We start from the raw sequence: 13,681 nt of genomic DNA, 5'->3' as shown, positions 1-13,681 counted from the left end.
GCTTGTTGGATATGGAGGTTATTTTTCATGTTCTGCTGTTACAACATGTGTGAGAAAGACTCCTTTTCATTACAGCATTGTTAAAATAACAATATTTTCCCCTGTGATGAAATGTCAACTTCAAAGTGCTTGCGCCCAACATGAATGAGCGATTCCTTATAATGCTCCTGTGTGATTTGCTACAGATTGCACAGCAAGTCAGTCAGGAACAGAACCCAGCTCTTCTGACTCCAGAACGTACAGTAACAATCCATTCCAGTCAACTCACCCACCTACATGTACTACCAAATGAAGCCATCTGGGAGCCTGCAAAGGCTCCTGGCAAAGAGTAACCCCCTTCAGAACAATCAGCCAAGAGACTAGAAAGGAATTGTACGGAAGTGACAAGAGGAGGATGAAAACAACCCTGGGATCTCAACTAAATACTAACAAACTCTAGTGTGAGGCAGGAAAGGAGAAGCATATTAGAAGGGCAAGTACAAGCAGCCCATTAGTGCTGTGAACAAAAGAGTTCCTCTGTCCATAGTAAAAGCACAAAAATGATTCCTAAGCAAATGGGCTCAGCAGCTGGGTACACAGGAGGAGCAGGGAGGCTGTCCAAACATTTCCTTCTTTAGTAGCTTGTTGTGTCCCTGGATTCAAATACCAAATAGTGTAAAGAGGTTGAGTGCAGTGTGGTATGTAGCCAAACCAGGCCCTGACTCTCTCAAAATCCAGCCCAAGTTCACAAGCTTTGATGTACCTTTCCATTAATCTGGCACCCTAGCAGGTTTGTAACTACACCCAATCCCTGAAGGTTGTCTCTAACTTGCATCTAGGTGCCCATGCCCACAGGCTACCACTTGCCCACCCTGAAACACCATCTGTGCGGTGGGCTTTGCACGGAAGAGGGCTCAGATCTAGCAGAGCCAGCTTTGTGCCTGATACAGGCCTCCTGCACCAGGTGTATTCCCAGGAGGGGCTGTTCAGGTGCTTTGCAGCCCTTTTGCACCAGAGAATTCACTACCCCTACCCACAGGACAACCACCAATCTGGCCCCTTTTACTTGTAACTAGAATTGATCAAAATGCAGAAAGAGACGAGCATAAGTGCTGAAACTAGGGGTTCTGGGGGTGCTGCTGAACCCCCTGGCTTGAAGTGGATTCCATCATATGCAGGGTTTACAGTTTGGTTCAGTGGCTCTCAGCGCCCCCACTATACAAAGTGTTCCAGCTCCCCTGCAGGAGAGCCACTTAAGAGAGCTTCCTTAGTTAAGGATTTGTTTGAAACCTGGCATACTTGTTGTCTCTTCCTTTGAAATCAGAGGCTTGTAGTTTAACTGGAGACATTCAAGGATCAGCCCAATCTGTGCTTAAATTGCCACCAGCCGTGGAATAAACTTCCTCAGAAGCTAAGTCCTAAAATGCATTTATGCTGCTTTATCTCCCCCGTCCCTTGGTTGTGTTGCAAAAGTAACTAATATTTAAAACTTAATAATAAGGAAATATTGACGGGGAGAAAGTGTCCAGTTCACAGACCCTCACATGAATTAAATGTACGGAACACAGGAAAAATTGCAACGGAGTAAAAAAAATGCAGAGTTTCAGTGTTACAAAATAAACTAAGTATAAATGATCCATCGATGGAAACTAAAGAAATAGACTGATGGTAGAACGATGGCACCTTGTCATTTGTAAGGATAATAATCTTTCCCTACTGCATAGAAGCACTGTGAATAAAAGTTAATTATTGTTTGTGAATTGAATAGTTTACAATGGTAAAAGAAGATCATACAAATAGCTACTAGATACAACATGAATGTAGTGTACAATGACATAGAGATGATAAAGTGGCCACACAAAATAATAGTGATATTTACACTTTGATATTTTTAAAGGAAATAAATCCCTGATCACGTTAGATTATCAATTTGCAGATTGGTCTGTGAAGCTCTGCACACCTCCCAGGCTATGCAGTCATGAAGGATCCATCCTTTATTTCTATCAAGTTATTTTCCTATTGGTAGCAGCCATGCAATGTCAGAGCTGTCTGAAGCCAGTGATGGGGCACTCAGAGTAGCACCTGACATCCTAACATCCAGAAATTTCTCTAGCTCCCCCTTTCCTACTCTTCCTCTGCTGGAGGTGGGACAGCTAAATCTTTGTTTGCAAACAGATCAAAAACCAACAGCCAGGCTGGGAAAGATTCTTACCTATTGAGCCTATGAAGGTTGCCTGGGGAGGGAGAAACTACTTCACCTTTCGGTTACAGTAATTCTCATTTCCCCAGCTAAGGAAGCCCTGTATAAGGAGTATAAGAAGTTAATTTAGATCATGATGAGTTTCCTTCTCCTCCTACACTCAGCTGTACAGTCCCCTACAACAGAGCCTTATTTTCCCTTCTTTTTAGTATTTTATAGTGAATAAGCCTTTCCTTTGGACTGGGAACATGCCATGTACCTACTTGCTCTCACATGTCCTGTTAGTTGCTTTTCCTGGCACGCTTTTCCTTCTGCCTCATTGGTGTGCAACGTACGTGGGCTTTGCACACTCACTGAATGAGAGATCAGTGAATGCTGTGCTACTTTGCCACTTACGCCTCTTTTCTGATGCCGCTTATACTCAGCTTTATACCATCATTTACATCAGCTAGACCCCCAGAGCCACATATGAAACCCACGTGCTGATTTCTCTTTTCATAACATTAAGAAAATTTTCACTTTGTCCTGTATTTCAGGAGCCATTTCAAATTCAATATTTATCCTCTTCATATTGTAAATCTTGCTGCAAGTGCACAGTGAGCTCGATGTATCAGTTTCTTTCATAGGACACTGTAAGCAGCATTTGTTGTAAGAGGCATATATTGCCAAACAAGATACCATCTAGTGGCTAACAGAGAGATTTGTTGTTCCCCAGAATAAGAAGAATAAAAAAACTTTAGAAACAGGAAATATTAACGTCTAGCATGATAGGGCTACTCAAAGTTTTAACATTCATGAAATTGCTGTGGAGAAAGGGGAAGCAATATGGGTCCATGAGGTTTACCATAGAAAATAATTCTTTTAACTTTGCAGTCAGGCGTGCCCAGGGGAATTGCTGGGAATCTGAAAGGTCTTTCCCACATCACACATCTCTCTCCAGCTGGAGAAAAATTCCCCCTGACGGGTCTGTTGTTCTCCACGGTTGACAGTGCCATTTTGGAATGCACTGTAAGGGTTGTTTGGTGCTGTTAAAGTTCCTCCAGAGCTGATAGGCACCTCTCAAATCTGCCTCCTCACTCCCTTGCACACTTCCAGTGCCTCTTCAACATTATTCCCAAGGATTGCCTGGGGCACATAGTCAGAGGATAAGGATGGGATTTTCAAAAATAGCTAAGTGATTTGGGAACACAAGTCCCATTGACTGTCAATGGACTTGTGCTACTAAGTCACTTAGACCCAGAGCTGCAAAGGTATTTAGGGACCTAACTCCCACTTAAATCAATGGGAGTTAGGTGCCTAAATCCTTCTGAGGATCTGAGCTTGGTTGCTTTTGAAAAATCACACCCAAGGAGTACAAACTGTTGATGGTACTGAGGGCACCCTTCTGCATAGGAAAAATGCCTATCAGCAAGCAGAGGTCTGCTTTTATCTCACCACTGAAACATAGGCCAATAGCTTTCAAATTCCATCTGGCCTGCAAGGTGAACCCCAATAAATAATACTGAGTTTCTGCAAAGAAAAACAGAAAACCACTTCCTACAGACAGGTGGAACTCTGGAAATAAATGATTGTATGTAAAAGTTTGCTGTTTTATCTCACTCCAGAGCCACGTGCCTGTGCCCAGGTGAATACATGAGGCCAAATGCCGCATGGATTTACACATCATGTGCAAATCCCTCTGGGTATCAAAGCAGTGCAAAATTTAGCCCTATGGCTAGAAGCTCTAGAGAAGGAGAGCTCTGCATTGGGAAAAAAGCGATGAAAGGGAGAAAGAAGAGAGTGTTGCCATAGAAAGCTTCATTGGCATAGTCTACCTACCCACAATTCCTCTAGTAACACTTGGGAAGTCAGCATAACTAAACATGAACTTGGGTTTTTGGGGGTAGTGATCTCTGAGAGAGGCTTGAGAGGGGAAAAAGCTCTTACTTTGTGGTAAAGAGATAATTTCTAAGTAGCTATACTGCTCAAGAAGCCTAAGTACAGCTGGGTGAATTTTTTCAGATGAATAGTTTATTCACCAAAAGATGCAATTTCAGCAGTCCTGAAACTATTTGCAAATTTGGCCAGATTTGTTTTGAGTGGGAAAAACTTTTTCTAGGCCAGCAAAAATGTATTAAAAATACACTTGTTTTCTAAGTGGAGATATAGCCTAAGGTCCACGGACAGACTAGAATGGCTCTTAATAGCCGATTACTCCCAATTTCCCTCCTCAAAAATGCAAATTTTCCTTTTTAATTAAAAAAAGAAGACGACAAGATATATGAAAGACAAAATATGAATTCTGGTGCCTAAATTTAAGCACCCAAGTCTGAACATTTTGCCCCAATACCTAAATAAGAAAATGAGATCTGTAAAGTGCTTGTATCCTAGAGCTAGGATTCAATTCAATTAGGATTTGTGTTTAGATTGTCTGTTATTTCATATGTATACATGTACCCAGAGATTGGGTGTTGCTCACATTTTACAAATTCAGTTTCAGGTATATCTGTATTGTGCATTCCCTTAAAGCCCTTTCATGGAAACAAAGCTGTTGCAGATTAGAAATGTGTAACATCTACCCTGTTCTCTTTCACTGAACCCCTCTGTTCATTGATTTACAATAAACTGCAGTTTCACTGTCCCCCAAGGGTGTGCACAAGGCCAGAGCAGAATGCTTTCACTGATTGTAATATAGAAGTGAATGGACCTGTAAGTTAATGTTTCAATGGTCCACTTTATTTCTTTTTCCTTTCAGAAAATGAAAATGTTCTACATAAGCCAAGTTCAATGACTGGTTATGCAATTAGCTATCTCCCAGGACATTTGACCTCAAAAATGGACCTGGCCTGTGCCAAGAATGAGTGTAGCAAAAATGCAATCCCTAGCATTCGTTCCAGCTACAAGTATGCATCACTTGGAAACTGGGAGCATTCCAAGGGCTAAAAGTGAGTTAACTGGAGGATAGAGGTGTTTCATGTTCATCGCATATAGTATTAATCCAGCAGTTGAAGAGTTAACTGTCTCCCAGCATAGGCACCTGGAATTTGGTGGGGTATTGAGTTGCTGTGTTCCTATTATTTGGAATTGAAAGGAAATAGGGAAAAGAAATACATAGTTGCAACTGGTGTTCTAGGCTACACCTGAATTTAATTAATGTAATTAATATTGTGTTTGTAGTTTTTTCCATCAATATATTTCAATACAGTTGTTAATATATATGCATTACAGGTTCAAATCAGTCAAAACAGGTTTTGCATATAAAGCAAAATTAATATAATTGCCACCATCAGTCAAAGATTGGGATACAAACATGTTAAACTACATGGTATTAGCACAAACATAAAACAAGTTTTGAACCTGGTGGTCCAATCAAGTTGAAGTCAAAAAGCCACAATGAATATAAATCAAAACCCCATGAAACTACCCTATTTCTCTACCTGATGTGACAGAAACTAGGCATCTACAAAATTTACTAAGCCCACTCATGAAAAGCCACATTATCATTTCACCCCCCACTAACAATGGCTCCTTCTTCCACTGGGAATAAACATTCATGCCTGAAACTTGAACTCAAATCCCTGCATAGTACAGAGAAAAAAGGAGAAGTTGTCCTGTGTATATATGTTGTAACCTATACGTCACCTGGAACATAAAATCCACATTTATTTTAGTCATAGTGGACAGTGAAATACTCAAGAGGAAGATAAAAGTTAGGAGTATCTTCTCCATGAGAACAAAGAACCAATTGCACATGTCCAAACCCTTTATTTTGTTCTCAAAGTTTAAAACCACAGAATTCCTATGAAATCACAGCAGAGATGTGAAAGAGCACTCTGGGTACTGACAAAACCAAGATCCAAATTAAGATGTAGCGTAAGCTGCAGAACTGCAAAGAATGTACATTAGCTCTAATTCTGGTATAGCTTTAAAATTCCCATGACCAGCGACCATTTATCTTTTTTAACCCGAACAACCTTTATTCAGGTCATGTTGGCAGCTGTCATCATGTTTTGTACTGTGAGAGCTTATCCATACAATACTGGAGCCTGGCTTGGTATTAAGCAGAATGTATGCAAACCCCACACAAAGATTTGGCTAACAATGGTTGGAATGGGAGATTTTTGAAGGCACAAATGGAAGTTGGATGCCTAACTACCATTGACTTTCAATAAGAATGATGGGCCTAACTGTAATTTGTACCTCTGAAATATCGCTCCCATAACAAGTAGTAATTCTGGTCATGTTATCAGTTGTATGAGTAAACTTTTGAAAAGTGAGATAGAGTATTTTAACATCAGGGTAAAGTAATAAATGTGTTTTACACAGTGATAGGGATAATTAATACACCTCTACCCTGATATAACGCGACCCAATATAACACGAATCCGGATATAACACGGTAAAGCAGTGCTCCGGGGGGGCGGGGCTGCGCACTCCGGTGGATCAAAGCAGGTTCGATATAACACGGTTTCACCTATAATGCGGTAAGATTTTTTGGCTCCCGAGGACAGTGTTATATCGGGGTAGAGGTGTATTAATGAAATTAATGGCACGGAGCTTTACTCACTCTGGTGAACAATTACTCAAGTGAGCATACCCACTGGCTTCAATGGGACTACCTGAGTAAGTGCTTCCTCATATTAATAAGGGTGGAACAATCTAACCCACAGCTGGAGCTGAACTACCTTATTCGTAGTGAAAAATTTACTTGACAAATGACTAGCCCATTTTTTCTTTTCACACATTATCCACAAATAGACTGGGTTTAACCTATTTATTTTTTACTGGACAAACATTTTATATGAACATATTTCAAGCCTAGAAGTCATAGGTGAACCTTTCTCTTAGTTTGGCATTTGAGGTGGTGTGACTGGTGACTTACATCATGAAAAGCTGGTCCAATAAAGAGAAACATTTGGCAATTTTTTAAAAGATGTTTTTCCCAAAACTTTTTTTAAATTCAAAATTTCATTGAAATGTTAAGATTCAGAACATGCTGATCAGCTCAAATCACATGACATTATTTCTGCTCCCTGACTGGATGACTGAAATTTTACATAAAAAGGAAGAGGGAAATTAAAGTAATTTCATAGATTCTACGGTCAGAAGGGATCATGCTGATCATCTAGTCTGTCCCCCTTTCTAACACAGGGCACAGAACTTCCCCCAAATAATTCCTAGAGCAGATCTTTTAGAATAAAACATCCAATCTTGAATTTAAAATGGTCAGTGATGGAGAATCCACTTTGGTAACTTGTTCCAATGTTAATGATTAACTTCACAACTACCAGACAAACACTTCTGGGTTAAACTTCATGGAAACACAGTCTCCTGACTATTCACCAAAATTTCACTTTCAGTGAACATTCTTACAAAAAAAGTTCACTCATATGAATGTGCAAATACTTTTCTTTTATTTGAATGAATTTGTGCAAACACTTTTTTGAAGTACTGTGTTTGTCCAGGATTAGATATAATGCAAAATGAGAGATGTAGTGATGGTTTGATGTATTCTACTTGTTATATGTTATTGCTAGATCTAATAGAAAAGGATACTAAGAGATACTGAGAATAGCAAACAAAGGACCAGAATCCTTAGCTGGTGCGAATCAATGGAACTACGTTGATTTATGCCACCTGAGAATCTGCCCACACATTATTTTCATCAAATCTATTACCTTATGAGGTCAATAGGCTGATACTTGTAAAATGCTCCATATCTTGCCCATTCTCGATACAGCAACTAAATTAAAAGAAACACAGAAAATTTACTTAAAACAACTATTTGCAATTGAGTTACAAACATTTTTTTTTTTTAGTGTGAACTTGGGACTATTGTACCTATCTGATCAGTTTTATGCTGCTACAATTCCTATGCTACAAATTTTTGCACCAGGATTCCATTATCACTTGATGTTCCTGGATCTCAGGCTACAGAGAAGCATCTCATGTGCTAGACAACGATCCTTTATTCAAGTATCAGGGGGTAGCCGTGTTAGTCTTTATCTACAAAAACAACAAGGAGTCTGGTGGCACCTTAAAGACTAACAGATTTATTTGGGCATATTCAGTGGTTCACACATCTGAGCAAAGTTCACATAAAATAACTAAAACCAGTAGCAAAGAAATCAACAGAAATTTTAAAATAGTGACTGGCTCCAACTCCCATTAAAGTCAAATGAGTAAGATTGGGCCCTAATTATTATCAATGGGATTTTCAAAAGCAATCAGTATTTATCTAATTCTGCTCCCAGTGAAACCAATAGCATTACTCACCCTTCCACCCCGCTTGACTTTACTATGACTAGAGAAAGACCCACCTTGAGCACTATTGAAAATGCCATCCTACCTCTTTCTTTAAAAAAAAACTATATGGAGAATGTTATTGTAATGCTCACACTGCGGCATTTGATTTTTTAAGTCCAAAGGAAAAGAAGCAGTGGGGAGGAGACATGGATTTGAACTGAACCTTCTGCATGGCAGCCCAACTTAGAAGAGCACAGACGCATCTAGAAGAGGGATGTGGTAGTTACTGGATATGCTCAGTAGCTGTCTCTGAAGCTGCACAGAAGGTTTCCATTGAGGGTAAGCAATTTTACGGGTTACAAACCCTCAGCATCTGAAAGCTGAGAGCTAATCAGAACTCAAGGAGTGAAAAGTTATAAATGAGGTAGTTGGAGACAGCCCTCTGACCTCAGCAAGTGATTGATTCATGACCAAAAGAGGTGTGTGCTGTAAAGGATGTGTCCAAATACCAGTACCAATTTGGATCTGGGGGGTGCGGATGCCTGTGTTTGCTGGAAATTGAGGAGACAGTCACCTATTGCCTTGTGCATTATAATGGCTGTTGTCTGGGAGAATCTTTCTCATTTTGCTGAGAAGATTTTGAAAGGTTTGGAGGGAAACCAAGAGGTCACATTCTCCTCAGACCCTGGAGAATCCAGGAGACCCTTTTGAGGCCACACTCTAGAAACTGAGAAATTGTCTTCACAAGAAGATCAGAAAGGAATGTATCAGTATGTGTGTCTTGTTGAAATCATTCACTGCAATACCTGTAGGCTTAGCAGAGTTGACTTAGCAGAGTTCAATCTCTATATTTATTTTATAATTTCGACAGATAATATTGATGTCTAATTTTAAGCATTTTTTATTTTTATCTATTTAAATTTTTCACAGTTGGGATAAATTATGAGGGGTGTCAGGCTGTAATAACAATAGACATTGAGATTCAAAAAGTTAAAGCTTTATAACTATTAAAACACAAACTGTCAATATCACAGGTTAAAATATACAAAGTAAAGATCCTTAAATCAAACTCCAGTAGGTTCTCAAGCAGCATTTTCTTACTGTGCCTATCTGTCAATTTTGTTTATTGTCAAAGGAAATATTTTTTTCATTGGTTTACATGTGACTGGTGAAATTGACATTTACTGACATTTAATTACAAAAATCTAATCTTTCCTAGCCTAAATATATTAACCTATGTAACAGGGGGTAGCCGTGTTAGTCTGAATCTGTAAAAAGCAAGAGAGAGTCCTGTGGCACTTCTGTTAGTCTTAAAGGTGCCACAGGACCCTCTGTTGCTTTTAACCTATGTAATACATGTAACAGCAGCAAAGTGGGGAAGTCTGGATAAAGAAGAACACCAATAGGCTTACTGGCTTTAGTTTAAATATTTATTCAGAAGCATTCTAAATACAATTTGTAATGTTTATGTGTATTAAATATTTGTTTTGTTTATTAAGAAATTGCTTCGCTTTTTGAAGCTGAGAACTCTTATTAACAGTTACATTCAGGATTCTTGTACATCATAGCTCTAAGATTTAAATCTGTTTAACACCATGCTGGGCTGTGCCTCAGGAGAGTTTTAAGCCGACGTACAGGGAAAAGGGAGAGTAATAGTTGTACATAACATTACCTCTCCCCCCCACACACACACCGTTGCCCATTGTGTTATGTCATACTGCATTTACTACACAAGTGGAGCTGGGAAAAATTTTTGGATGAATAGTTTATTTGCCAAAAAATGAAGCTTTGGTCAACCCGAAACTATTTGCAAATTTGACCCAATTAGTTCAGCTGGGGGAGGAAAAAAAAAACCGTCTTCCAGGCCACCAAACTCTATGTATCTGTTCCTCCCTTTATAGCCTTTAACCCAGTGATTAGGGTACTTGCCTGGGATATGAGAGACCCAGGTTTGAATCAGATCTCCCCCATCCCCGGTGAGCACCCTAATCACCAAGCTATAGGCTACTCTGGGGGCAGGATGCTCTCAGTCTGCCCTGTAGAACACTATTCCACTTTGTCTAAATTACTTAAACATTCAGGAGATCATAGACTTGAACTCAGATCTCATCCCTTACCAGGCACATATCCTAATCACCAGGCCATAGACTGTTCTGCTCACTGTCTCTCCTGTTGACACTATTCCCCTTTGTATAAATACTTAAATATTCACTGAGACAAAGAGAGAGTGAGAATGACTCTATAGCCTGCTTATCAAGGCACTACTAGGGAGGTAGGCGATGTGGATTCAAATCCCTCCTTTGAAACAGGCAGAGGGAAAATTATCAGAGCTTGCAAAGCCCTGAATGGTATTTTAAAACGTCAAAATAAATACAGCATGTGGGACTATTCCTATAAAATTCTGTTGTCACAAGAGGCATGAACATCAATTTTGTAGAGGCCCTCCTTGGAGGGATTAATTATTACAGATGTAATATATCTGGACTGTTCAAGGGAGAGCTAGACAGTGCAGAACACACTTTTCTGAGGAAAAATTCAGGACTGGGAATGTGTTGGGGTCACCTGGCATGTGTTAACCAAGGCTGCTGGAAGCCAAAATGTGGCTGGTGTTTGCTAACAGACTTCCGGGGTCCAAGTTGCTGGATATGGGCTGTGGGCATGCACAGACATACAGGGTGCGACCTGAATGCTGTTTGTGAGGAGCCCAGGTTGGGAGCCACAGCAGCAAAGCATTGTAAGGTACCCCAAGTTGCAGGGCAGGTGGTGACACAGCTCCACACTGGTCTGGAGTGTCATAGTATGCAATGGATTCTAGACACCAAGTTGCTCTCATTGGCTCAAGAACAGCAGGTTAACTACTTCAGCAGTCACAGGAGCCTATTGTTTATTGAAGTAGGAGTAAGATGGAATGATAACAAGAGGCCTGGATTTTCAGAGTTCCCTGGCCATGAGATTCAGTGTTTTCAGTAAAGCATATATTTAAGAAAATAGACAGAGGCTGTATGTTATGAAAAAAAGATGGCCAGAAATGTCTTTTGCAGAGGATAGAACCATGAAGATACAGCTGTAGATGATATATCTAACTGCACATTGTTATATTATTTCCACAAAAAGGAATTTAAAATATAGTTCCAGCTTTATGCTAAAAAGAGAGCATTCTGCATTTAAATTCCACTCGATGCGCATATTTCTAGGACATTGGTGTCAGAGTTGAACCAGTCATGCAATGCCAGGCCATGGTGTGGACGCACACATCCACATCCACACCCACTCACACAAAATGGATGTACTCAACAATAATAATAAATGAAAGAGTTTAGAAAAAAATCTGAAATCCTACTGATGCCTCATGGAAAGCTGTGAAAAAGACTCTAGAGATAATGCTGCTTATGTATCATGGGGCAAATTCTTCCCTGATGTAATTCAAGTGATGTCAGTGGGATTACACCAGAGATAAGTATGGCCCAACGTTTCTAGATCAGAGGTGAAGTGATTGCCAAAGCAAATTCAAAATGGGTAAAGTGGAGTGAATTATGTGCTGACGGGTGGACTGGTGAGACAGAAAAAGGAGCTAGCAGGAAAGTGGAACATACAGCAGTGGGAGCAACTGCCTGCCCTTCTCCTCTACCTCTGAGGCTGCCACTCAAAAGATCACATGTAGCAACTTCTCTCTGTCAGAGAGAGAGGGAGAATTCAGGCTTCACCAGAGGCTACTAAGGGGTAAAAATCAGACCGCAAAGGAACAGAAAGTCAGGGAGAGATGTATATGCTTTGTGGATAATATCCAGATGACACAACTTATTTGGCCTTACAAAATCCTTTGTCAAAGTTCCTCACAAGAGGCTATTAAGGACACTAAGGCTGAGGTTGGCCTACCTACAACACTCAGGACTGTGAAAAATTTTGAGCCCTAAGCACTGTAGTTAGGTCAACCTAAACCTGGGGCACATGCAGCAAGGTCAACAGAAGAATTCTTCCATCAACCTAGCTATCATGTCTCAGAGAAGTGAATTACTCACATCAACAGACAACCCCCCTCTATCAATGTAGAAAGTATCTATGCTATGAAGATGCAGTGGCACAGCACCATAGATTTGCTGCTGTAGCAATCATAATGTAGACATACCCTAAGAAGTTATGGTGTGAAAGACAAAGGGCTGGTTTACACTGGGGGGGGGGGAATCGATCTAAGATACGCAACTTCAGCTATGAGAATAGTGTAGCTGAAGTCGATGTATCTTAGATCGATTTACCTCGCGTCCTCATGGCGCGGGATCAACAGCCGCGGCTCCCCCATCGACTCCACTTCCGCCTCTCGCCCTGGTGGAGTTCCGGAGTCAACGGGGAGTGCGTTCGGGGATCGATTTATCGCGTCTAGACGAGACACGATAAATCGATCCCCGATAGTTCGATTACTACCCGCCGATCCGGTGGGTAGTGAAGATGTACCCAAAGTTCCGCCATAGACTAGAAACCAGCTATAGGGCAGAAGACATGGGGTGAGACTAAATGGTCAATGATCGACTTAGTAAAAAGTTAACAGTCTTTCAGGTGATATATTGGTAGCATAGTGTGTTCAGTATTATTTTTCTCAAATATATCACCTGAAAGACTGTGTTTAATTGTGGTCACTTTTTTTTTTAATAGCAGAAATAGAAGGGGTTCAGAAATATATGGCAACACAGTTATGCAAAATAATGTATTTTATGGAGAATATAAATCCTGTTTATCCTCTCTCATAATACGGAAACAAGAGGACAGTCCAGGAAGCTTAAAAGCAACAATTTAACAACTAATAAGAAAAAATATATTTTTTACACACTGCATAAAAAGTGGAAGTCACTGCAGCAAGAGATCATTGAGGCTAAGAGTTAAGTAGGATTCAAAAAAGGATTAGACAATTATATGAGTAAAGGGAATATCCACGGTTACATTACATAGGATTTCTTTTTAAAAATATTAACGATATGAGCACAGGCCAAACACTCCCTGATGGATTAAGTAAGAAATATTCCCCAAAAGTATTGTTCCATAACTGTCCACAAAAAGGGGTTCTTCCAACAGCATCTAAAATATCTGGTCCTGGCCACTCTCAGGGAGCAGGATTATGGATTAGGTGGGCCAGTAGTATGGCAATTCCTATGTTCCCTTGAAATTAGGCTTTGCTACATACATGTGCATGACCCAGCTAGTCATGTAATGACAAATGTGGCGAATTCCCTCAATGAATGAGGCAGAGCTCTATATCTAACAATAAGCACAGCTCAGAATCTTTTG

General features: G+C 40.2%; 1 protein-coding gene across 1 annotated transcript in view; it reads right to left on the bottom strand.

The window, feature by feature from the left end:
* Positions 1 to 13,681, bottom strand: part of ANO2 (anoctamin 2) — a 309,476-nt gene that overhangs the window by 189,278 nt on the left and 106,517 nt on the right. Inside the window, exon 11 of the mRNA XM_065411472.1 lies at positions 7,837 to 7,901. Coding sequence (XP_065267544.1) covers positions 7,837 to 7,901 — 65 coding nt within the window. The remainder of the gene's footprint in view (positions 1 to 7,836; positions 7,902 to 13,681) is intronic.

Source organism: Emys orbicularis, chromosome 1 (genome assembly GCF_028017835.1).
Source record: "Emys orbicularis isolate rEmyOrb1 chromosome 1, rEmyOrb1.hap1, whole genome shotgun sequence".
In the NCBI taxonomy this organism is placed as follows: Eukaryota; Metazoa; Chordata; order Testudines; family Emydidae; genus Emys; species Emys orbicularis.
This window is presented reverse-complemented; position numbering and strand designations above follow the sequence as displayed.